The sequence below is a fragment of the Galeopterus variegatus genome, unplaced genomic scaffold (assembly GCF_000696425.1).
Source record: "Galeopterus variegatus unplaced genomic scaffold, G_variegatus-3.0.2 Scaffold8948, whole genome shotgun sequence".
Lineage (NCBI taxonomy): Eukaryota > Metazoa > Chordata > Mammalia > Dermoptera > Cynocephalidae > Galeopterus > Galeopterus variegatus.
Window position 1 is genome coordinate 60,178 of NW_007735059.1, and position 22,608 is coordinate 82,785.

At 47.7% G+C, this 22,608-nt stretch overlaps 2 protein-coding genes across 2 annotated transcripts; one reads left to right on the forward strand and one right to left on the reverse strand.

The window, feature by feature from the left end:
* Positions 1-52: 52 nt before the first annotated feature.
* Positions 53-12,386, forward strand: DKC1 (dyskeratosis congenita 1, dyskerin). The gene is made up of 14 exons (XM_008593283.1): positions 53-127; positions 1,375-1,461; positions 3,091-3,182; positions 3,318-3,502; positions 4,125-4,189; positions 4,577-4,703; positions 4,934-5,064; positions 5,429-5,572; positions 7,189-7,309; positions 8,788-8,906; positions 9,609-9,712; positions 10,139-10,217; positions 11,169-11,309; positions 11,523-12,386. The coding sequence occupies exons 1-14, from the start codon at positions 53-55 to the stop codon at positions 11,577-11,579; spliced, it is 1,527 nt and encodes a 508-aa protein (XP_008591505.1). The 3' UTR covers positions 11,580-12,386.
* Positions 12,387-13,243: 857 nt separating this feature from the next.
* On the reverse strand, positions 13,244-22,331 carry MPP1 (membrane protein, palmitoylated 1, 55kDa). Its single transcript, XM_008593284.1, has 7 exons — positions 22,306-22,331; positions 21,965-22,071; positions 20,497-20,577; positions 19,327-19,407; positions 16,267-16,469; positions 15,909-15,983; positions 13,244-13,920 (listed from the first exon to the last, which is right to left on the reverse strand). Exons 1-7 carry the CDS (start codon positions 22,329-22,331, stop codon positions 13,744-13,746), a joined length of 750 nt encoding a protein of 249 aa, XP_008591506.1. The 3' UTR covers positions 13,244-13,743.
* Positions 22,332-22,608: the final 277 nt, after the last annotated feature.

Below are 22,608 nucleotides of genomic sequence, written 5' to 3' on the forward strand. Positions count from 1 at the left end.
CGGCCGCTCCCTCGCTGGTGGTTCGGCCGGCTCGTGCGCGGCGGGGCGCAACATGGCGGATGCGGAATGTAGGGTCTGCCGGCGGCCGGGCCGTGCGCCGCGGGCCAGCTCCAGCTCCACGTCCGAGGTGCCCAGGAGCCAGGGCTGGGAAGATGGCATCGGGGCCTGGGCTCGCAGCCCGTTCCCGCCGGCGGATCGGCCACATCACTGCCGAGCCTGACGCCGTCCTTGTCTCTCGTCCCTGGCTCCATGGGCGGGGGCACGAGCGTGAGAGGCCCCCGAGGTGACTTGGCTTCGCGGGGACCGGGCCTCCAGCCGACGAGAGCCCCCCTAGGGCCGGGGTCTCCGTCAAAAGGCGTCAGTCTAGCAGGCGATCCCGCGGTGGCGGGACACCTGACAGCAGCTGTACCGTCGCCAGCCCGGACGCCGTTGTTAGGTCCACGCGAGGAGGGAAGCAAGCGTGGTGGGAATGGGCGGGGAAGAAAACGGGCCTCGGAGACGGGATAGCTCCAAATTGCAAGAAAGCCCTAGAGGCCACAAGCCTAGGGGACAGTCGAGTGGTCGCTTATGGAACTTTCAGGTCTGTGGGCAAGTGCTTCTATGGGGTGTTTAAGCCCTGCCACAGCCACGTGGTGAACCGGAAGGGAAGCCGACACGTGCGACAGCTCTAGTTACTTGCCGAGCGATGCGACCCATGTGTTTGGCTTTACACACTATTTTCTCCAGTAATTGTAGACCTAGAATCCGTTTTCTACTGCCCTGATTCTGATCTTTATTTTAAACTTTGTTTCTTTTATTTTCGGGAAAAATTCCCAAATCTCGTTTTGTTTTTTAGTAGTTATTTTGCCAAAGAAGCATAAGAAGAAAAAGGACCGAAAGTCATTGCCAGAAGAAGATGTAGCCGTGAGTAGGAATGTATTTCACGTTGTCTTGACTAAAAATAAAGGTGATAGAAATAGCAAACTAAAGAAGTGTTTAAAGGTTCCCAAGGAACAGGCTGGCTTTGGGTGGTCTTTGTGTACAATTGACAAAGCACTGAAATGACACAAACCCAGACAACCTAAGTCAGGCATAGTTTACTAAGTGGTGCTGGCCACACCAGCCACTCTCTCTCAGTTTCTTTCCCTTCCTTATCTCACCCACAGGCCCACCCTCCCCCTTTCTCTTTAAATATTTGGACCCATTTTAGTGGCACTTTACTTCCCCTTCTGAGCTCCTAGTTCATTTCTTCATTCTTTGCCTTGGTGATCTCCCATTGAAGAGACATAAAATGCCTTCTTTTTTATTTAAGAGGTGTGCACTTCTGTGATGGTAAATAGAATTGTTCAAAATCAGGTGGGAAGTCTTAATAAGTGTGTTTTTGTCCTATCAAAGGAAATACAACATGCTGAAGACTTTCTTATCAAACCTGAATCCAAAGTGGCTCAGTTGGACACGTCTCAGTGGCCCCTGTTGCTAAAGGTATGTGATTAAGATCATGCATTAGGTGAGCTTTTACATTATTTCTAAGTGTTAAACAGTTGATTATGAATGTTTACTGCTAGCATCCTTGCCTTTAGGAAATGCCAGATGATACAGTCGAAAGCAGTGTTCCTTAAGGGATCTAAGATGAAGGACCAGGTTATTATTATTTTTTTTTTAATTTCCAATGCACCTAACACGATTGGTGAATACGATTTAAATGTCGCCATAATGTTAAATTGCTGTCAAACTTTGTAAACAATTACTTCTCAGATTCTGGGCTTCATCGTGCAGACCTATAACAGATTGTGGGCCACACTTGGAGTAGGACTGCTTTAGTGCTTAAGAGCATGGGCTTTGAAGCCAGACCAATTTGGGTCAGACTGTGTGACCTTGGGCCAGTTATTTAGCCTCTCGGGCTGTTTGCCTCATAAAATCTCTTAGGAAGATGTGCTGAGGGTTATAGGAGGTTATCTATGAAATATGTGGTGCCACAGTTCCTGACATGTAGCATGTCCTTTACAAATTATTGGCTATTATTTGGGGGCTTAAGTAGGGTAGTTCAGTAATGAGTTGAATTACAGTGTGTTTTTATAATTTTCACAAATGATTAAATGGGCACCAGCTATGAGATAAGGAAAAAAAGCGGGTAGAAAAAGTGGCTGAGACACCCCTTGACAAAGAGTTTTTTTTTAAAAAGATGACCGGTAAGGGGATCTTAACCCTTGACTTGGTGTTGTCAGCACCACGCTCAGCCAGCGAGCTAACCGGCCATCCCTATATGGGATCCGAACCCGGAGCCTTGGTGTTATCAGCACCGCACTCTCCCGAGTGAGCCACGGGCCGGCCCTGACAAAGAGTTTTAATAAGCCATTGTATATGAGGTGGTAAAAGAATGAGATTTGCTTATATAATTCAGTTCATTTGAGTTTCTGCCTGGCCAGATATCTCTGTCATTTAGACATCTGCCTTTCTGTTATAGGCTCTGGGGATACGCTAGTGAACAGGGTAGGCAAGGTTCCCACTGTCATGGAACTTAAAATCTACGGATGGGAAATAGACAGTTGAAAAATAATTGCTACTTGTGGTAAGTTCCATGATTAACCTAAGCTGGTTATGAAAGATGGGCTTCAGTTGGGGGAGCTCTTTCAGACAGGTGGTTCAGCCTCAGAAAGGAGACTGAAAAGGAGCAGACATGTGAAGAACAGAGATGGGGCATCTGGAGCAGGGACAAGTTAGTCATGTTGAGAAGTATTGCCAGTCATCCTCACTTTGGCTATCTTTTATCCATGAAAAAATCAAAGTTATTGCATGTTTTATTCATAATTCTGCACAGTGAAGTCCAATCTGTGTTCTGTAGTACCCCAAGAAGTTTCCTCTTTCTAGAGCATTGACGTAAGCCTATAAGTACTCAAATTTGTCTTGTTCTTACTAATATGGGTAGTTTTTCTTGTATTTAGGGAGGTTTAATAGTCTGTCATAGCAAATAATGGAAATAAAGAAGCAAAAATCTAAGTTTATGAACTTGAAAGGTTACCATACCATGGTTGATGGTGATGCTGGTTCTTGTTTTCTGTGTGTTACTGGTTTATTACTAAGTTTATTTTGCATTGTATCATTGCTTTCTAGAATTTTGATAAGCTAAATGTAAGGACAACACACTATACACCTCTTCTTTGTGGTTCAAATCCTCTGAAGAGGGAGATTGGGGACTATATCAGGTAAGTGTGTTGGGAGCAAGCACTGCCCTTCATATACAACCTTTACCCATGGTGAATTCTTATTTTACTCTTCAGATTTGTTGTTTTCTTAGAGCACAAGAGCAGGTGGCACATTAATTCTTTTTTCCATTCTAGGACAGGCTTCATTAATCTTGACAAGCCCTCCAACCCCTCTTCCCATGAAGTGGTAGCCTGGATTCGACGAATACTTCGGGTGGAGAAGACTGGACATAGTGGTACTCTGGATCCCAAGGTGACTGGCTGTTTAATCGTGTGCATAGAACGAGCCACTCGCTTGGTGAAGTCACAGCAGAGTGCAGGTATATGGAAGAGGGAGGGAAGGGCTGGCTACTTAGAGATTGGAAGACTCTCTGCATTTCCCTTCCCTTCTACATTTTAGCTCAGGGAAACTATTCATTAGGGGAAAAATTTCTGAAGCAGGGATATTATTTTGCTTTCTGTGTACCTTCTGCCCTCTGCCAGATCCTGGCGGGTCTGTGCTTTCTTGGAGTTCCAGATTCTAGGCATGTGCACATTGAGCCAACTAGACCCATTCCTAGCACTGCGGCAGAATTCTGTCGAAATCCAGCTCTTGGCTTATCACTCTTGGCTCTTGTCACTCTGCTGCTGCTTCTGCCTGAAGTGTCCTGCCCTCACTTTCATCTGAGAACATTCTTCTGCTTACCTTGCAGGTGTTTTTCAGGCAAGCTCTACACTGGGTCTTGTTAGCACACTGAACGTTGAACTCCCAGTGAGAGAAAGTGCCTTCATTCCTTTCCCATATGAGCACCATGAAATCTGTCTTAGTGCAAATTTTACAGAAACATGAGGCCACATTGCCTGATTTCCCTGCTGTGCAAAATGGGAGTGATTGAGCACATAAAAAAATACCAAAAACAGAAAACTCAGTGGCCACACCTGACTACTCTTGTCATTTTTCAGGCAAAGAGTATGTGGGAATTGTCCGGCTGCACAATGCTATTGAAGGGGGCACCCAGCTTTCTAGGGTAAGTCTGCATTTGTACAAAGGATACCCTTTGGTGACTTGGGTCCTTGAGCCCCTAAATGTCTAGAGACAGGTGAGCTTTTCTGGCTAGCCTCTTGTGACCTTCTCAGTGGGTTGCCCTCGCCAGCCTGGATGGGTGACTGCAGATGGCAGAGGCATCTTCCAACCATCTCCCTTTGAGGGGAGGAGGTTCTGAACAGCACCGAGAAATCTCTGAGTAGCTAGAGAAAGAAGCAGAAACTGAAAGAAAAGGCATTTTTGATCTTAAGTAATGGAAAGAAACCTTTTGTGTTTCAGCGGTGTCCTTAAACTCCCAAAATATGCCCTTTGATCTTATTTAAGAGTCCTTCTGATGAGAGTGTTTGTTTTGCTTTGTGCTTGTTCTTAGGCCCTAGAAACTCTGACTGGCGCGCTATTCCAGCGACCCCCACTTATTGCTGCAGTAAAGAGGCAGCTCCGAGTGAGGACTATCTACGAGAGCAAGATGATCGAATACGATCCTGAAAGAAGATTAGGTGGGTCAGTAGGCCCGTGGGGACTGTACTGACATGGAGCACAAGTGGGCAGTAACACATTCTTGAGGACTCTATTCTGCTTAAAGTATGTCCTTAGCATATTGTGTAGTCATGGCCTGTGTCTGTCATCTCTAGCCATCTTGATGGCTCAGGTGGATCTGGGTTTCTCAACCAGTAATGTGTTTATTCTGGAAAATAGGTGCTACTTTCCTCTTGTGTGTGTGTCTCAGGAATCTTTTGGGTGAGTTGTGAGGCCGGGACCTACATTCGGACACTGTGTGTGCACCTCGGTTTGTTGTTGGGAGTTGGTGGTCAGATGCAGGAACTTCGGAGGGTTCGTTCTGGAGTCATGAGTGAAAAGGTACGCCATTATGGGGCTAGAAGTTTTAGAGCTGGTTTTTAATACCTTCCAGCCCTTGGTGGAACTCCACCTGCTTCACATGCTGGGAGAAAGGCAGTTTCCAAAGTGTTGAGTTCAGTTCAGGGCAGCTTCCCTGTTCTGTTAATTAAGCTTTGGGACATTGAAATGGGCTAGGGGAGATGATCTGATAGAAAGTATTACTCCATCCATTTACCTCCCACCCTACAAAAATGAGTCTGAAGAGGCTGAAGGTTCTTAATGAGCTTCGACTAGCAGATAAATTATATTCAGTTTTAGGCAGTTTGGGGGCTGACGAGCTATTGGAGATGTGAAGACATGAATTCTTTTCATGGCTGCTTTTCAGGACCACATGGTGACAATGCACGATGTGCTGGATGCTCAGTGGTTGTATGATAACCACAAGGACGAGAGGTACCTGCGGCGAGTCATTTACCCTTTGGAAAAGCTGCTGACGTCTCATAAACGGCTAGTTATGAAAGACAGTGCAGTAAGTTCTGGGTTAGGAGTCCATGTGTGTACAGAATGTGACTCCAAAGATAAGAGAAAACTCCATTCTTTTTTTTCTTTTTTTTTTTTTTTTTGACGGTAAGGGGATCGTAACCCCTGGCTCAGTGGTGTCTGCACCACCTGCTGAGCACACCAGCCATCCCCATATAGGATCCGAACCCACGGCTTCGGGGCTACCAGCGCCGCACTCTCCCGAGTGAGCCACGGGGCCAGCCCAAAAACTCCATTGTATTTAAAGAAATGAAACATTGACATTGTGAGCTCATCTTTATTGTTTTCCTTGGGATTTTTTTTTTGATTCCAGTTTCACAGGTTAAATACTGGATTCTTTGTTGTTGTTGTTGTTAATAATGGAAGCATTTGTGACTAAACATTTTTAATTAAAACCAAGTACACTAAAGTAAAAGTTTAATGCTGGGCCTACTTACATTTTTAAAAAGGGCAAATTAATTAAACGTTGACTTTAAGAATTCTCCCAAAGTAAGTAACTTGGTTCAAGTAATAGACTATCAGTGGTCTGTAAACTTTGCCCTTTTGTTACCCGTTACTTCTGCATGTGCCTAAGAAACCTTAATTTATTTAAATTATTGTTAGAAAAAGTTGGGACTAGAGAGTTTCAGAGCTGTAATTATAACGTATTTGTCCTCTAGGAATTTCAAAAAAAAGTTTTGTTCCGTTTGAATAAATTATAGTTTGAAAGCTATAAGACCTAAACCTCACTGACCTTATCAACCCCTTTTCTTAGCATTTCTACTTAGATTGTGTAGATGTTTGATGCATTTTTGGTATATTATAGTCCATTAAATTAAAGAGGTATACCAAAACATGGCACTATAATTGAAAAAATGTAGTCATATAAAACAGTGAACAGCATAAATGTGATGTGCCCTCCTTGTGCTGGGGTCACACTGTTGCTTCCGGGTGGATTTACGGGAGGGTGGACTATGGTCAGCAGCAGAAGCGTAGGTGAGGGAAGATGCGATGGCGCAGGACAGGTGGATGCCTTGGGTGCTACTGAACTCCTGGAGAAGGGGCCTTAACTTCTTGAACCCATTGGCTCGGGAATTGTTTGACAAAACTGTTGTGTGATTAGTTCACCAGGCCTCAGTAATCTTGTTTGCAAGTTACTTTCGGAGTTTGTTATTGCCTGGACCTCCGGTACATCTACTGTACTTTCTCCTGACAAAGAATAGAGGGAAGCAATTAAGGAAAGCTAAGTTTGGTTTTTTTGTTAAAAATGAAAACAGTGGATCCCTTGGAAAGAAAGTTGAACTTAAAAACTTGCTTACATTGTTTACTGAAGCATGAGGTCAGCGAGGTCATTGTTCTTTGGCAGCTGAAGTATCTCGGACATAGGAGAAGCGGCTATTATTTTAAAGTCGTGTTTAATGTTTCTCAGTCATGTGTAAAGTGTTTAGAGCCCTGCCGAGCACACGGTAGGCGGTTGCTGCTATTCAGAGTCCCTTCACACCTCAGTGGGCCCAGTGGGCGTGCCCTTAGCTCTGTGTCCCGCATGGTGGCCTGTCCTCCTGTTTCCCTCCTTACTTCCGATGTGGGAGTGGGACGGAGGGCCTCACGTGTACCGTCATCCTGCAGGTGAATGCCATCTGCTATGGGGCCAAGATTATGCTTCCAGGTGTTCTCCGATATGAGGATGGCATTGAGGTCAATCAGGAGATTGTGGTCATCACAACCAAAGGGGAAGCAATCTGCATAGGTAAGAGGGGATGTCGCCCCATCATTTCTGGAGCTGGGGCTCCATTCCATACCGTCACATCTAGGCTCACTGAGAGCAGGTCCCTAAATAAATCCCAGTCCCTGGAGTTGATATATTCATGTCATTTCCTGGGGTCTGTGTGGGTGGTCACAGGGAGGGACAGGTCAGTCAGATACAGGTGAGAAGGTGAGTGGGGTTTCCACTTGCACACAAGTAGGTGCTTGTCCCCACTTGGCTCTCCAGCAAGATGACAGGAAATCACTGGTGAAGAGCAAGAAGTAGTTGTCCATGGCAATCAAGATGAAGAGCCCTTAGTCCCCACCGCCCTCGTCTGCTTGCAGTTAACTTCTGATTTTAACTTGTGAAAGTTTAGTTACTATTGGATCATTGCTCATGGATAGCAGAAAAGGAATCCTTAAAACTTTAAATGTTCTGTGGCCCTGAAGGGGGGTGCATGCCTCTGAAGGGGAAAGCAAACCCTTTTTCTACTGTACTCTCATAACACAGTCACACAACACTTCTGACACCAGATTTTTGGGGTTTTTTCCCCACTCACCAAGCAAGCCGTCAGTTCTGTAGTGGACATCAGCGGGGTGTTCTAATTCAATTCAATTCCCTGTCTACCTGGAGACAGCGTCAGATCCCACAGGTTGAGGGCTTAGTCCCCAAGACTGCCCCCCACTTCTGATGGCAGTCACAAGCCCAGGTCTCTGGAACTTCTGACCAACCAGCTGTAAATCAGCATTTCCACAACCCTCTCCTTGGGTTTGATTAGTTTGCTAGAGCAGCTCACAGAACTCAGGGAAACATGTTCTTACGTTTACTAGAGTATTATAAAGGCTATCACAAAGGACACAGATGAAGAGATGCAGAGGGCGAGGTGTGGGGGAGGGGCGCGCAGCCCTCCAGGAACCTCTACATCTTTGGCTGTGCGGAAGCTCCCCATACCCAGTCCTTTCGGGTTTTTCTGGAAGCTTCATATGTAGGCACGACTGACTAAATCACTGGTGATTGGTGATCAACTTATAAAGTTGGTTCTTCTGGCAACCAGCCCCCATCCTGAGGTTGTCCAGGAGCCCCAGTCACCAGTGAACATACAAAAAGACACATAACCTTGAAGACTAAGGATTTTAGGATTTGAATGGCAGGAGATGGGGGTGAAGACCAAATAGATATTTCACAGTATGACAGTGCTGTACCTGTACATGTCCTGAGCCACAAGCCTACCGCGTGTGTTTTTAGGTGCTTAGGCTAGGTGTTTTTCTTCACTTGATAAGTTTACCATCTCAAAGGCCTCCTTCCCATAATGGAAGATTTTCTCCATGTGCCCACCCTGAGCGAAGGAAACCCAATTAGGGTAGTAGAGCTCAGAGCTTTAAATGAGTTTTAAAGGGGCATAAAACAGTGGAATTGGGGATCATAGGTTATCAAGTTTTTCGCCTTCAAATCATTCTTTTCTCTCTTTCCGATGTCTGCAGCCATTGCATTAATGACCACAGCAGTGATCTCTACCTGTGACCATGGTATAGTAGCCAAGATCAAGAGAGTGATCATGGAGAGAGACACTTACCCTCGGAAGTGGGGTTTAGGTCCAAAGGTAGGTGGGGTTGTGTTGTGTGTCCTGCCAGGTGATTTCGTTTTGCTTTGTTGAGTACTCAGATAGCCCTTGGTGTGTCCCCACTTCCATAGCCTTGTATTATGCTGGACTCGGGATTGTTGGTGGGGAGTGCAAACAAGCCCCATCTCAGACCTTAGAGATTTCAGTTTAATGGGGGGAAACAGTTGGGCATTACTTAAATAATCACATTGGAATGGTGAATTTCAGCCATGCTAATGGCTTTCAAGGGAGTACAGAGAGGTGCCTGGCACCTGGAGTGTCCACACTGAGGAGCTTGACCTGGACAGGGGGTCTGGGCAAAGGATCTTCTCTCACGCCACACCAGTGTGAAGGGTGGGTTAGATGTTGGTGAGGTGAAGAGGGGAGGGAAGAGCAGGGCAGTGGGTGCAGCATGTGCAAACGCCTGTGGCCAAAACGTGGAGTGGCTGGAGTGAGTGAGGGGAGGGGCCTCTGCAGTGTCATTTTGTAACCTTCAACAAGTCCCCTGTTTGTACCTGTTGGAGATAGTGGGTAAGTTCTGAATGCTCTGCAGAGGAGTGTGAGGCCTCGATGAGAATATACAAGGGGAGAACCTGTGTGACGTTCTGTGCGCACAAGGTCTGTTTAAGCCACGTGTGTGCAGTCAATGCCCACTTACTGCACTGACATCATTGTAATGCTGAAACTTTGACATTCCACCAGGCAAGTCAGAAGAGGCTGATGATCAAGCAGGGCCTTCTAGACAAGCACGGCAAGCCCACGGACAGCACGCCTGCCAGCTGGAAGCAGGAGTATGTTGACTACAGGTAAGGGCGGGATGTTTTGGTGGCAGGGGTGGGTAGAGACAGCAGACTTGCCACCTGGGTGCAGGAGTACATTGATGACAGGTGAGGACAGGAGGTTGCAGAGCCCAGAGGAGGTGGGGAGGGGTTTAGTTTGGGGCACACTTGCTAAATGCAGGACCATAGGAACCAACCCTTTGGCTCAGTTTTCCTTGCTGGGCTCCGGAAGGCCCAGGCCCCTGCTCAGGCCTGTGCAGCAGACAATTATCCCTTTCTAGTCTGGCTCGTGGGGCTCTAGAGGGAGTCAGTCTGCAACAGTAAATGGGGAGTTCTTCTGTGTAGCGTCAGTATTTTGATGGTGGCTTTGACTTGCCAGATATTGCTGAATAACTGAGTACTGCCGCAGGGAGCTGTTCAGCAAATTCACCTGTTGGTTCCTCTCTCTTTCAGCGAGTCTGCCAAGAGAGAGGTGGTTGCTGAAGCAGTGAAAGCCCCACAGGTGGTTGCCGAAGTGGTAAAAGCTCCAAAGGTGAGTGGCGTGCTGGGCGATAATGCTACGAAGTGCTGGGGTTTGGCTTCTCTTGGTGCTGTCTGCAGTCCAGCCATGTGTCCATGTGTCGTGGCTCCTCACCCTCACCCCGGCCTGGGTGCACGCATAGATAACGTTGCCTCATACTCCAGGGTACTCGTTTGGGCTCTACGGGCTCCTCTGATTTGAGTTCACTGGTGTGTCTGCTGGGAGTAGTGTGGGCTCAGGGTCAGACTAGCCTCGGCTCCCACCTCAGCTGTGGCGACAGCATCAGGATATAATGGGTGGCACCCATGTTATTCTGGCTCCCACCCTGGGTCAAGTGGTAGCACAGGTGTGTTGAAATCAGAGGCCCCGGCAGGTTGTAGTTGAAACTCAGGGCCATACAAAGCTCGGCAGGGAGCAAAATCACCAGGGACTGGCAAACATCTCTGGTCAGCAGCAGCCCAGTGTTTAAAGAGCTGGAGTAAAACTTGGTGGCAACTTAACTTCCCAGGGTTGGGGAGCACTGGCATTAGCGTACAGAATGACACGGCCACACTCAGAGGCCTTGGGTAGAACTGAGTTCCCTGCAGCAAACCGTGGGAAGACCTGCTGATGGTCGAGTGCGCGCTCCTGCTTCGCCAGCTTGCTTTGAGGACTTGCGGGGGCGCCCTTCGAGACCCTGTGGTCCACCCTCCATGAGAGAAACCGCTGCTCAGGGCCTTCCAGTCCCCAAGCCTGGGCCACTGCTCTGCTGGTCCTGTCACGCCCACAGCTTTCTGGGCTTTTGGGGTGAGACTGTATTCAAATCTTCAGTGCACTAAGGCCCCGCCGGGGCTCCCAATCAGGAAAGTTACTGTTGGGTCCAGTTGGGATCTTTCCTGGTGTCTCCCCACCTTTTGACTTCCTGGAACCTTCTCACCCATTATTGCCCACGATCTAACTTTTGGCCAATCGTTTCCACCTCAGCGGAAGCGAGAGAGTGAGAACGAAAGTGACGATGCCCCTCCAGCAGCTCCTCAGGTGGTCCAGAAGGAAAAGAAGAAGAGGAAGAAGGACAAGAAGGCCAGGGCTGCTGTGCCGAGCGGGCCCGAGCCCGGCGGGGACGGGGTGCGTACGCACGGGGCCCGTCAAAGTGTAGCACTAGAGTGTCTGTCGCCGAAAAGCTCCCGGGACTTTGGGACACATTCAGTGTACTCAACCCAGAATATCCGTACAGAGCCTGAAGGGTTTACTTGGCTTGGTGGAACTTACCAGAGTTTGAGGGGGAGAGGTGTAATTGTGCTGTTAGGTGCTGTGACCTTGCTTTCTTTTTCTCTTTAGGACAGTGACACCACCAAAAAGAAGAAGAAAAAGAAGAAAGCGAAAGTGGCAGAGTGATCTGTGAGTAGGGAAGCCCACTGCAACCGCCGCGTCCGGCTGAGGCACAAATTAAAGCCTTACCGAGAAAACGTAGCTTGTTTTATTGTTGAGGGAGTAGAACATGGGTCCCAGACAGGGTGGCGACTTCTAGGACATTCTAGCGGCTACGTGAGACCTCGGTGATGTTACCTGGTGTGGTCATCCCATCTTGTCCTGTTTTAAGGATCTGAGTGACGAAAGAGGCAGATCTGGTGCCATCTGCTTCTGTGCTCGAGTGGGGAAGCCTCGCCTTCAGACCAAGCACTGCCCAGGAACGTCTGCGGCTGTTCGCCAAGGGCCACCTGAACAACATCACAGTCCTCTCCTGCTGTGCTTCTTTTTTTTTTTAAACCCTCTGTCTAAAATGTTTGTAAAAAGTGTCTGTTCAATGAAAGGGTAGAGAGCCCTGAACAAGTGACAAAAGGGTATAACCGAACCAAGCGGTTGACTGGGGAAAAGCTTGTCTCTGATGTCCTATGAGCACACTGTTACATCCTGCTGTCCGGGTGCAGTCCCGACAGGCCTCTATGCACTGCCTCAAAGCTTGTACGCACAGCAGCGTCCACCTAAATCCATCTGGCTTCTTGTGTCTGTGACAAGCTGAACCGTTCTTATACCCTCTTGTTTTCTTCTAAACAATGAAATTGCTCATTTCTGGGAGAATGTTGTAATTTTTAATTATTAAAGTTGACTCATTATGTTTTTTAAGTATTTCTGTTGGTTTTCTAATTGTTGGTGATCTCAAAATAGCAGAGCAAAAAATATAAAATATTTTCATTAAAAATATGAGACCTTTAAAAAAAAAAAGAAAATCTCTCCTGCCAGGAGATGATGCACACAGATAACGACAGAAGAAACCTAACAGGAGTTTGGTGAGCACACTGGACGGATAGATCTGGGATGTGACACTATCTGAAGAGGCAGCAGCCGCTATCCAGGCTGAGGCCCAGGTGACCTGGCACACTCCATGCCCAGAATGCCTGCTCTGCCCTTCCCCGTGTCCTCTTTGAAATTTGATGGCTTTCCTTTAGTGTTATATTTCTCTGATTCTGTATCTTACAACATTCACCTTGGGACCCATCATCTGATGTGGGATCAAATATTCTGAGAGGGGCATTATCACAAATTCAGTGATCTTTTTCCAAAACAGAGAGGAGAAAGGTGGATGTGTTACATGGTGGGCTTGGCAGGAGGGCATGTCTGGAGGGTGGGAGGGGACGCACCTGACACATCTGGGCTCAGACTTCGCAGGAGCCCACCGAAGCTGTCAGTTCTGGTGCTGAGGGCACGGGTGAGTACGGAGAACGAGGTTGGGGGCAGGGATGTTCAGGAATCTGGAGGTCTTAGCGATACAGATGGGAGAAAGGTCTAGGATTGCTTCCAATTTGGTATGAAAGACAGGAAGGCTAAAGTGTATGCCCACGATGGCTTCCCCCCAAGACAGAACAACCTTAAGGTGCTGCTGGAGACCTGAATTGGGGGTGTAAAGAACAAGGGTTCTTCCAGTTGTTTTATAACCTTAGTTGCATCTGAACCCAGCAGATGCATCTTGTGTTGATGCCACTGTCCAGGGAGCTTAAATGAAGCTGGTGACATTTCAGAGGTTTGTGGTGCAGGTGGAAACCCAGAGAGTTACAAGGTCATTGGCATTTTAACAGCAACACTTTTATTGCTTTTGAAGATTTCCATACATCAGACATCATTCTAGTGCACAGCTGTTTCATTTTGGCATTTCAGAAAGTTGGAGCTGAAAACGCTTTCTCCAAAGTAAAAAGACACATGAAATGCCCAGGATAATTGAAGGTGAAGGAGCACAGGCTTTAGAGGGACACGGTCCATTGCTTTTTGTGCGTCTTTTATTAGCAGTTGCATTTTATAGTATTTCTTACCCCAATTTCCAGAGATTCTTTTGAAATCCAGATCAACTGGGCCCCATCTATCAGGAAAAATCAAACCTCAACCCTTCCAGTGCCTGAGCAAGAAGACTGAATACTATTGGCCTAATTGGGATAGTTGCAGAGAGCTGGAAGCAGACATAAAATTAGTTGGAGTGGCCCTGTTTGTCTCAAAGCAAGGGAATGGAGTTCCAAATGCTGGACAGGGACATACAGTGGTTCTCCCCACCCCTCCCCATTTTGCAAGCTTAGTAAACCCAGGAGACAGGCACCCACTGTGGAGAACTGCATGCTTGGTCAAAGGCTTCTTGCAATTTCTTAAGGGTTTCATCAACGCCATTATTGACCAGTGAGAGGTCGAAGTAGTGAGCATACTGGCTGCGGATGGCCTCGGAGTCCTTCTGTAGCTGTTGCAGGGCTTCTGTCTGCAAAGAAGAAAGAGCCATGGATGAAGCATGCTGCGGCACTCCTGGCCCAGATGGGCAGCAACAGGTTTTAAGTGGGCATTGATTGCTGTTAGCATTGCCCAGCTCTGTATCCCCTACTTAAAGACAAACTCTGAAGACAGTGCTTGAGTTTGTTAACAGAGTACAGTGTGGAGAGACAAGAACACTGCAGTTCTCTGAGTATCTCAAACCAACCCTGTGCTACGCTTTGGATGTGGCTTATCCCCAACAAAAGTAATGTTGAGGCTTGGTCCTAAAGTGGCAGTGTTGGGAGGTGGTACCTTTAAGAGGTGATCAGATCCGTCAGAGGGATTAATGCCTTTCTTGAGGAGGTGAGTTCTTGCTGTCTCGGGGCTGGATTAGTTACTTTGAGATAAAGTCAGGCTGCCTCTGGTGTTTTGCCCTCTGCACACACCCGCTTCCCCTTCCCTTTCGCCGTGTTATGTTATGATGCAGCACGAGGCCCTTACCAGAAGCCAAACAAATGTTGGCCCCTCGATCTAGAACTTCCCAGCCTGCAGAATCAGGAGCTAAATGAACCGCTTTCCTTTATCGCCCAGTCTGAGACGTGTTATAGCAACAGAAAATGGATTAATACATCCTGTTATGAAGAATCAGAGCCCTCTGGAAGACCAATATCCATGTAGAGATAGCATGGACTTTACTAGCATTTCCCAGTTTGTGCCCTTTGAACATGGAAGAGCCACTTCAGCAACCACCAGAGCTGCAATCCCAGGACAGAGATAAAGGTGACTTACAATCCTGGGCCTCTTTCTTTGACCCCAAACCAAGCAGTTACAAAAGACTGATCATTTAACTACATAAAAGTAAAAATGTCTGCATAGTGAAAAACACCAAAAGACGTGCCAAATTGGGAAAAAAAAAAAAAAAAAAACTGGTGACTGATATTACACAGGGCTAATTGCCTTCATATAGAGTTCCTAGAAATCTGTAAGAAGCCAAGAACCCAACAGAAAAATTAGCTGAAGACATGACCAGATAATTTGCTCTAAACAGTACAAAAAGATACTCTATCTCTTATAGTAAAAGTACAAGATACCATTTTTCCCTATATTAGATTGGCAAAAAATGAAAATTTTGACAACACGCTACAGGCAAAAGGGAACAAGCACTCTCACAGGTAGTTGGAGGAACTGTAAATCGGTGCTAAAGGAGCTCAGTTTGCCAATTCCTATCCAAATTCTGAGTGCGCGCACTCTTGGACCCAGTGATTCTACTTGGAGTGTTTCCTACAGTTATATTTGCACGCATGTGAAATACCATGTGTGCAGGGCTACTGATTGCCGTACCCTTTATAGCAGTCAAAATTTTAAAACAACCTAAATGTTCATCAGCAAGGGAGTGGTTAAACTGAATAATTGTGATAAATACATGCAATGGAAAACCATGCAACTATTAAGAAAAAGGCTGGTGAAGTTCTCTACACACTGATAGGGAAAGACTTCCACTGTGCAATGAAAAAGCAAAGTGAAGCATGGTGTAGGGGTAGGGCTGGGTGTGGAGCGGGTAGGAACTGGGTAGTGGGGAGGAGGGGAGGCTTTTCAGTATATTCCTGGCTTCCTTCTACCTACAGTCAGGCTGCACCCCGGGGTGGGTTCAGCACAGCCCGTCCTTCGCAGCTCCCCCTGCCTGCCCCACCCGTTCCCCCATCACACCAGCATGTCAGGATTTGCTCAATTGTCCGCCTTTGCCACTGGACCTGTGCACCTCCAGGACAATGACTGGGTCTGATTCGTTTTGTTCCCCTGCTACCTGGCATGGGCATAGGCCTCGCTAGTGGTCTAATAACTGCTGAATGAATAAAACGTGTGTACCCTTTGGCTCTGTGGCCTTAGAGGAAGAAGCACAGCTGGAGCAGTCTGGCCACTAACCTCAACCGGTGTTGCGGTCTGAGCGGGCCCGGAGAGAGTGGCCCCTACCCACCCTTCCCAGCCCCTGCTTCCCACCTGAGTGCCCTGGTCAGTAGGTGCGATGAATACAATGAAAGGTGAAAGTTCTGCTGTCCGAACAGTCTTCAGAGTCTAGAAACAGAGGAAGGGGAAGAAGGGAGAAAAGGAAAGAGGAAAGAAAACCATAGCTGTCATAATGGGTTCCTGCTACTCAACAGCTGTGGGCCGTACCAATGCCTATAACTGGTTTCCGGCATCCCCACTACTACTGTTCTTGTTCCAGCCTGACCCCATTCAAAGTATGTGAGGCACCCTGAGGTCCCAGGAGACTCCCAGGAGGCTGGCTTTTGAGCGCCGCCTCCCCATCCCTTGTGTGGCTGGGCCCGTCCACTCCTGCCTTTCCATGTCTACCCACCTGGGGCTCGATGTCGAGGATGGCAATCTTGTCCTGCTTATGAATCTGGTGCACTGTTTCAAATTTGGTGCCAAACATGTTGCCCTGGTAGCTGCCAAACTCCAAGAACTCGTTGGCAGAGATGCTCCTCATCATGTCCTCTGCTGAGATGAAGTGGTACTCCTGCCCGTGCGCCTCGTTCCTCCTGGGCGGCCGTGTGGTATCTGAGGACAAGCACCCAAGTCCCTGATGAACTCTGGGTCCTCACCTTTGTTTTTGTTTTTTGGCACTAGCTGGTACAGGGAGCAAAACCTTGACCTTGACCTTGGTGTTATCAGCACTACCCTCTAAGCAACTGAGCTAATCGGCCAGCCCCAAAAGAATTTTTTTTTTTGGCAGCTGGCTGGCACAGCAACCTTAACGTCTCTTAAGGGCTTGGCCCATGGTGTCTGTATTGAAACCCCAGCTGCCTTGGTCAGAGAGTTTAACAGAGCAGTTCCTCCCATGGGCTCCTAAAGGGCTGATGCTAGAAGACAGGAACCCCCCATCTGCCCAGAACACACTCAATTCTCAGGAGGCAAAGCCACGGGCACAATCCCTATCATCACTTTCCCTACGTGAAGTTACAGCTCTCACAGCAGCAAACTCAAGAAAACTGATGTGCAGAAATGAAGAAATGATAGCTGAAAATATTTTAAAAAGTCGCTCTATGGGCTACAGTCAGGATTTCTTGGAAATATACTCAAAATTTCCTTTTCATGATTTGGAAAGAAGAGTAGTTTGCTTTGGTTTAAATTTGGTTTAAAAGTTGGAATGTCCATCATTGGATGAGTGGATACGGAAAATGTGGTATATCTACACAATGGAATACTACTCAGCTATAAAAACTAATGAAGTACTGCCATTTGCAACAACATGGATGGACCTTGAGAGAATAATATTGAGTGAAACGAGTCAGGCAGAGAAAAAGAAATTCTCACAGCAGCAAACTCAAGAAAACTGATGTGCAGAAATGAAGAAATGATAGCTGAAAATATTTTAAAAAGTCGCTCTATGGGCTACAGTCAGGATTTCTTGGAAATATACTCAAAATTTCCTTTTCATGATTTGGAAAGAAGAGTAGTTTGCTTTGGTTTAAATTTGGTTTAAAAGTTGGAATGTCCATCATTGGATGAGTGGATACGGAAAATGTGGTATATCTACACAATGGAATACTACTCAGCTATAAAAACTAATGAAGTACTGCCATTTGCAACAACATGGATGGACCTTGAGAGAATAATATTGAGTGAAACGAGTCAGGCACAGAAAGAGAAATTCCACATGTTCTCACTCATTGGTGGGAGCTAAAAATAAATAAACAAATAAATATGCAAACAGATAAAGGGTGGGGGGAGACACAACAGTCACAACTGCTGGAAGCTGACACGACAAGGGAACAGAAAGGAGGTTGCTGGGACGGAGGGGGAGGGAGGTTTCGGGAACGGGCTGCGATAATCAACCACACTGCATAGAGACAAAATAAAACAAAATTAAAAAAGAAAAAGTTGGAATGTTCTTAAAAGTCCCATTTTCTATTACTCATATGAATTGTCTACTACGTAAAATGTGCCCCAGATACTGAAGCTGGAGCCACGGCCCTCCCGACTGTTCTTCCACCATCGTGCACTGAGCACCTTTGCTTTCCACGGCACCCACTTGTCTCTCCCAACGGGCTTCTTCCTCAGTCTACAGCCCTACAGGGATCTCTTCCCTTCCGTCTTGTGAAACGGAAACTGTTCGACCTGACATTATCTTCACCTGTCACCCTCTTTCCCTAGCACCCTTCTTGCTCAAACGGATTTAAATGAGGAGCCTGTACTAGTTAGTTCTGCTTCCAGACTTCCCACTCACCCCTCACCCCAGGGCTACTGCTTTCTGCTCCTAACCTGCCACCGAAATTACTCTCACTATGTCCCTCCCGGCAAGGAGACAACTCTCAATGATCCCTGTGTAAACGACAAACATGGGGAAGCAAAGGATAAAAACATATGAGTATCGGGTTTAGAACCTGGCTTTCTATTTTGCTCTGCAGCCTCTCTTTCTGGGAACGGAAGGGTCACCTGATTCCCCCCTGGTCGCCGCCCTGTCCTTCTCCACATCTAGGACTCCTACTGAGATTGTCCGGGCCCTGCTCAGCGCTGCTTTGATTTAGAAGACATTCCATAAAAATACGAGGCAGCCTCAGCGGCAACCGAGAGCGGGACAACTGATCACAGGACGTGCGCTCAGTGGACTGTAAGGTGCTTCTCAAGGACAATTAGGCAGACAGTAGAGGGAAATGACAAAATGTTTATAAAGTAAACTGAGAAAAGTAATATACATAAATTTTAATAGTTGCTTAATAATTTCTAAAGCAGGATAAAAACTGTTTGCTACAGTTTCTGTTATGTAGACAAACATCATAGAAGAGAATAAGGAAACAACATACATTTTCTCAAAACAGGGGCGCATTCTGACACGCGCACTGTCGGGCGGTTTCCTCTTTGTGCGAGCATCACAGAGCGCACTGACACTCATCTAAATGGCACAGCCCACGACACACGTCGGCCACGAACCTTTACGGCATGTTACTGTCCTGAATACTGCGGCAATTGTAACACAATGGTAAGTACTTGTGTATCTACATATAGAAAAGGCTCAGGAAAAATATGGTATAAAAGATTTAAAAGAATGGTGCACCTGCCTAGGGCACTTACCTATGGAAGTTGCTCTGAGTGAGTCAGTGAGGGAGTGACTGTGGCGGCCTGGGACACTACTGCACACCACTGTACACTTTACAGACACTGTACACTTAGGCTACACTAAATTTATTTTTAAAAATTGTGCTATGAGTTTGACATCACTAGGCCATAAGAATTTTTCAGCTCCATTATATTCTTATGGGACCACTGTTGTATAAGTGACCCATCGTTGACCAAAATGTCATTATGCAGTATGCGACAGTAGTTATTTTGTTAGCTGGAATGACTGTGGATACAAATTTTTATCTTTCCACCCTTTAGGTGTTCACTCCCTCCAGTGCACCCAAGAGCTACTTACACGGGGCAGGGTACACAAACTTCTCCGGATTCTGGCTGAGCAGCGCATTCTTAATGTGGCTGCGACCCACGCCACTGGCTCCTGTGTGGGGAGGGAAGAAAGGTTTCCATCTCTTTCTCCCGAAGACAAAGGAGAAGATGGGAGTGGGGATGGGCTATGGATTTTCATCTCAGTGCTCTAAGTTGCCAAAAGGTGGGAGTGAGTTGATGTTGCATCTGGGCTGGGGTCAGGGTCTTTAAACCACTGGAAGATTTGGAGCCACCATGTAGCTTCAGCCCTTCTTTCCATTTGGCGGAGGCGACTCTTTCTAAAGCCTAAGAATCGGAACTCAGAACATAACTGTCATTTCCACATAGGAGCCAGCTAACGTGGGATTTTCCATTTTCTAAGGATATTCACTTTTCTGAGCTCACCAAATTAATGGAACTGAATTTAAGCCAGTGTTTTTACTGGAAATTTCACCAGAACCCTAATATGGATCTTCTAACCAAGTAATGTCTTAACTCTAAGGACAGGAAGGTGAGCCACCCATCAGAACCAGGTTCCACATTCCTGGATTTGGAGCAAGGATTCGTTATCTTTCAGGTCAGAGTCTGTCACTGCTTCCAGGGCTCATGTGGATGACTAAACAGCTCAGAATGCTTTTCAGGGACTCCCACTGTGCTAACAAAGTACTCTAACGTATGTGCTTGAACAAAAAAGCATATCACTGGAACACGCCTGCTGCCAGCCAGACGGATGGACAAAGAGCAACACCCAGTTTAGGGGGCTGGCCAGTTAGCTCAGGTGGTTGGAGCACAGTGTCTTAACACCAAAGTCAAGGGTTTGGATCCCCATACGGGTCAGCCGCCAGAAAAAAAAAAAAAAAAGGTGAAAAGCCAGTTTAGGACCTGTCAGCACCAAACCCAACCTAAAATAATTAGTTGCTAAATTGCTAAATAATAGAAAAACGTGTAAAGTTCAGTTTCACTTGTGAGGTGGACCCGGATGGGGTACTCGTGAGGACCTGAAAAATTCTTTATACCTGCTCCGTATGGAGGACCCGAGAGACCTCACTCCTTTTCTTCCTCATTGCCTTTTCTGGGGGATCAGTACAGAATGCAGGCAGGAAAATAAGGACAGAAATGTACTCTTTAATTAGCAAAGCAGCAGGGGGCAATGGGAAGATACCGATCAGCACCAGGGTCTTCCTCTTGAATGCAGGGAGTCGAACAACTTCCTCGTAGGAAACAACATCCAACTGGTCAAAGACTAGAGATAAAGAGAACCAAGCAATGTTCATTTCCAGGGCTGGGGACAGCACTGGTCCAGGTCGTGAGGTGGGAAACACTCCCGGGGTTAAGGAACTGAAACCTGATCAGCCTGGCCCCATGTCAACAGACAGGGAGGGGGGTGACTGGAGATGAGGCGGGAGGTCGGAGGGGAGGAAGGACTTTGGATTGTATTTAATTTGGTATCATTAGCAAGCAAGGGATGTGTGACATGACCGCATGTAGATCTGGAAAGGATAACCCTGGCTACTGAGTAGGTAACAGACTGCAGGGGCCCAATGGAAGCAGGGAGACCCTTCACCAAACCCAATTCCAGCCCGACTCCGTGCCTCACAGTTTTTCTTGTGGGGAAACTGAACTTAAGCTTAGTGGGGAATGGTGCAGCCTGGGAGTAGTGAAGAGGACGTGCTGGGACAATGTCCAGGGCAACTGCAGGAGGTGCTGATGCAGAATGATGCAGAACAGGACGTCAGGTTGAGCTGACCCCGTGTTACAGACTGGCACGTTCCTGTGGGTCTGGATTTGGTTTTCCCAGAACCCTCCACGTGAAGCCCTGACGCGGCCCTGTGGGCCAGCTCTTCCGGTTCTGACCTCTTCCCTAATGGTTTGGACCCTACACTCTCTGCCTCCCTGAGCCAACCTTTCTAGGCTCCAGCACAGATGTGCCCTCCATTCCCGCCCCCTGGGACAGGCCAGCACTCTCTCTGTTGACCAAAATGTCTCTTATCTTAGGGACCAGGGCTGCTCTCCACCCAGTGGCTGCACATGGAACCCTGGTTGTCATCCCGACTCTGGACCCCCTGCTCTCCCCACAAGTCGCGGACTGCTGTGACCGTTTCCTGGCTGGCTGCGTGCACATGATGTGTCAGTGTGCCTCTTCTGCTGTTCTTCCTCCACTGCTACCAGACAGAGAAAAGCTGACCGCATTAATGTCCTGTTCAAAGCCCTTCACCAGCTCTGCAGACAGTACAGATGCTCCTGGACTTAAGATGGAGTTAACGTCCCAATAAACCCATTGTGAGTTGAAAAGTGGTAACTCGAACCATCATAACTTGGGGACCGTCTGTACAGTAGAAAATATAAACACCAGGGACGACAGACAAGGTTGGCCGTGACCTGGCCTCGCCTTGGCTTGTGTCCTTGCCCCTTCCCCTCTCCCACCACCAATGATCTGGCCCCGTCTACGTCTGCACAGGCTCCTGCCAGGCCAGCGTGCATTCTCAGGAGGACATGCTGCTCTCTGGGGCTGCTCAGAGCCCGCAGCCAGGTCATGCCGAAGGCGCTGACGTACTGAGCAAGCTGTGAGCATGCAGAACAGTCTGGAAGGCTGTAGAGGCCGCCTGCAGCAGGGCGCTCGCGGGGCTTACTCGAGCTGTGCTTGGCCAGGTACTTGTCTTTGCATTTCTTCTTCCTCCCAAAGGGGCTGCAGCTCGGGGCTTCGCTCGGGGCAGACTGAGCCGCACTTGCCACCCTCCTGGGATGGGAGGAAAAGACAAGCAGGGCATCAGCAGATCCTCGCTGGGAAAGCCCCAGGCTCGTTTGCCTGTCCTGTGACACGACTCGGTGACCCTCGGGCCTGGCCACAGGACACCTCCAGACCTAATGGCACCTTCCCTTTGCACTGGCCAAAGCATCTCGTGCTGTCCTTGAGCCCGTCCTCCTCCTCCGTCTCTCTGTGTCTCTAGCAGCGGCCGCTGCACCGTCTCACCCTCTCTGAGACCCCCCAGGTCTCATACTCTGTCTCTCTCTGTGTTTTTCTCTCAGTCTCAGTGTGTGTCTCTCCATTCCCGTTCCCCATCTCCCCCCTCAGCCTCTCACGCTCCCCGAGGGTCTCTCTCTCTCATAACCCACCCTCCCTCCCCTTCCATCTCTCTGCCTCTCACTGTGTGTGTGTCAGCCCCGGCCTCCATGTCCCTCTCTCTGTCTCTCTCTGTCTCTCTCTTCTCTCTCTCTTCCTCTCTGTCTCTCTCCCTCTGTCTCTCTCCCTCTCTCTCCCTCTGTGTCTCTCTGT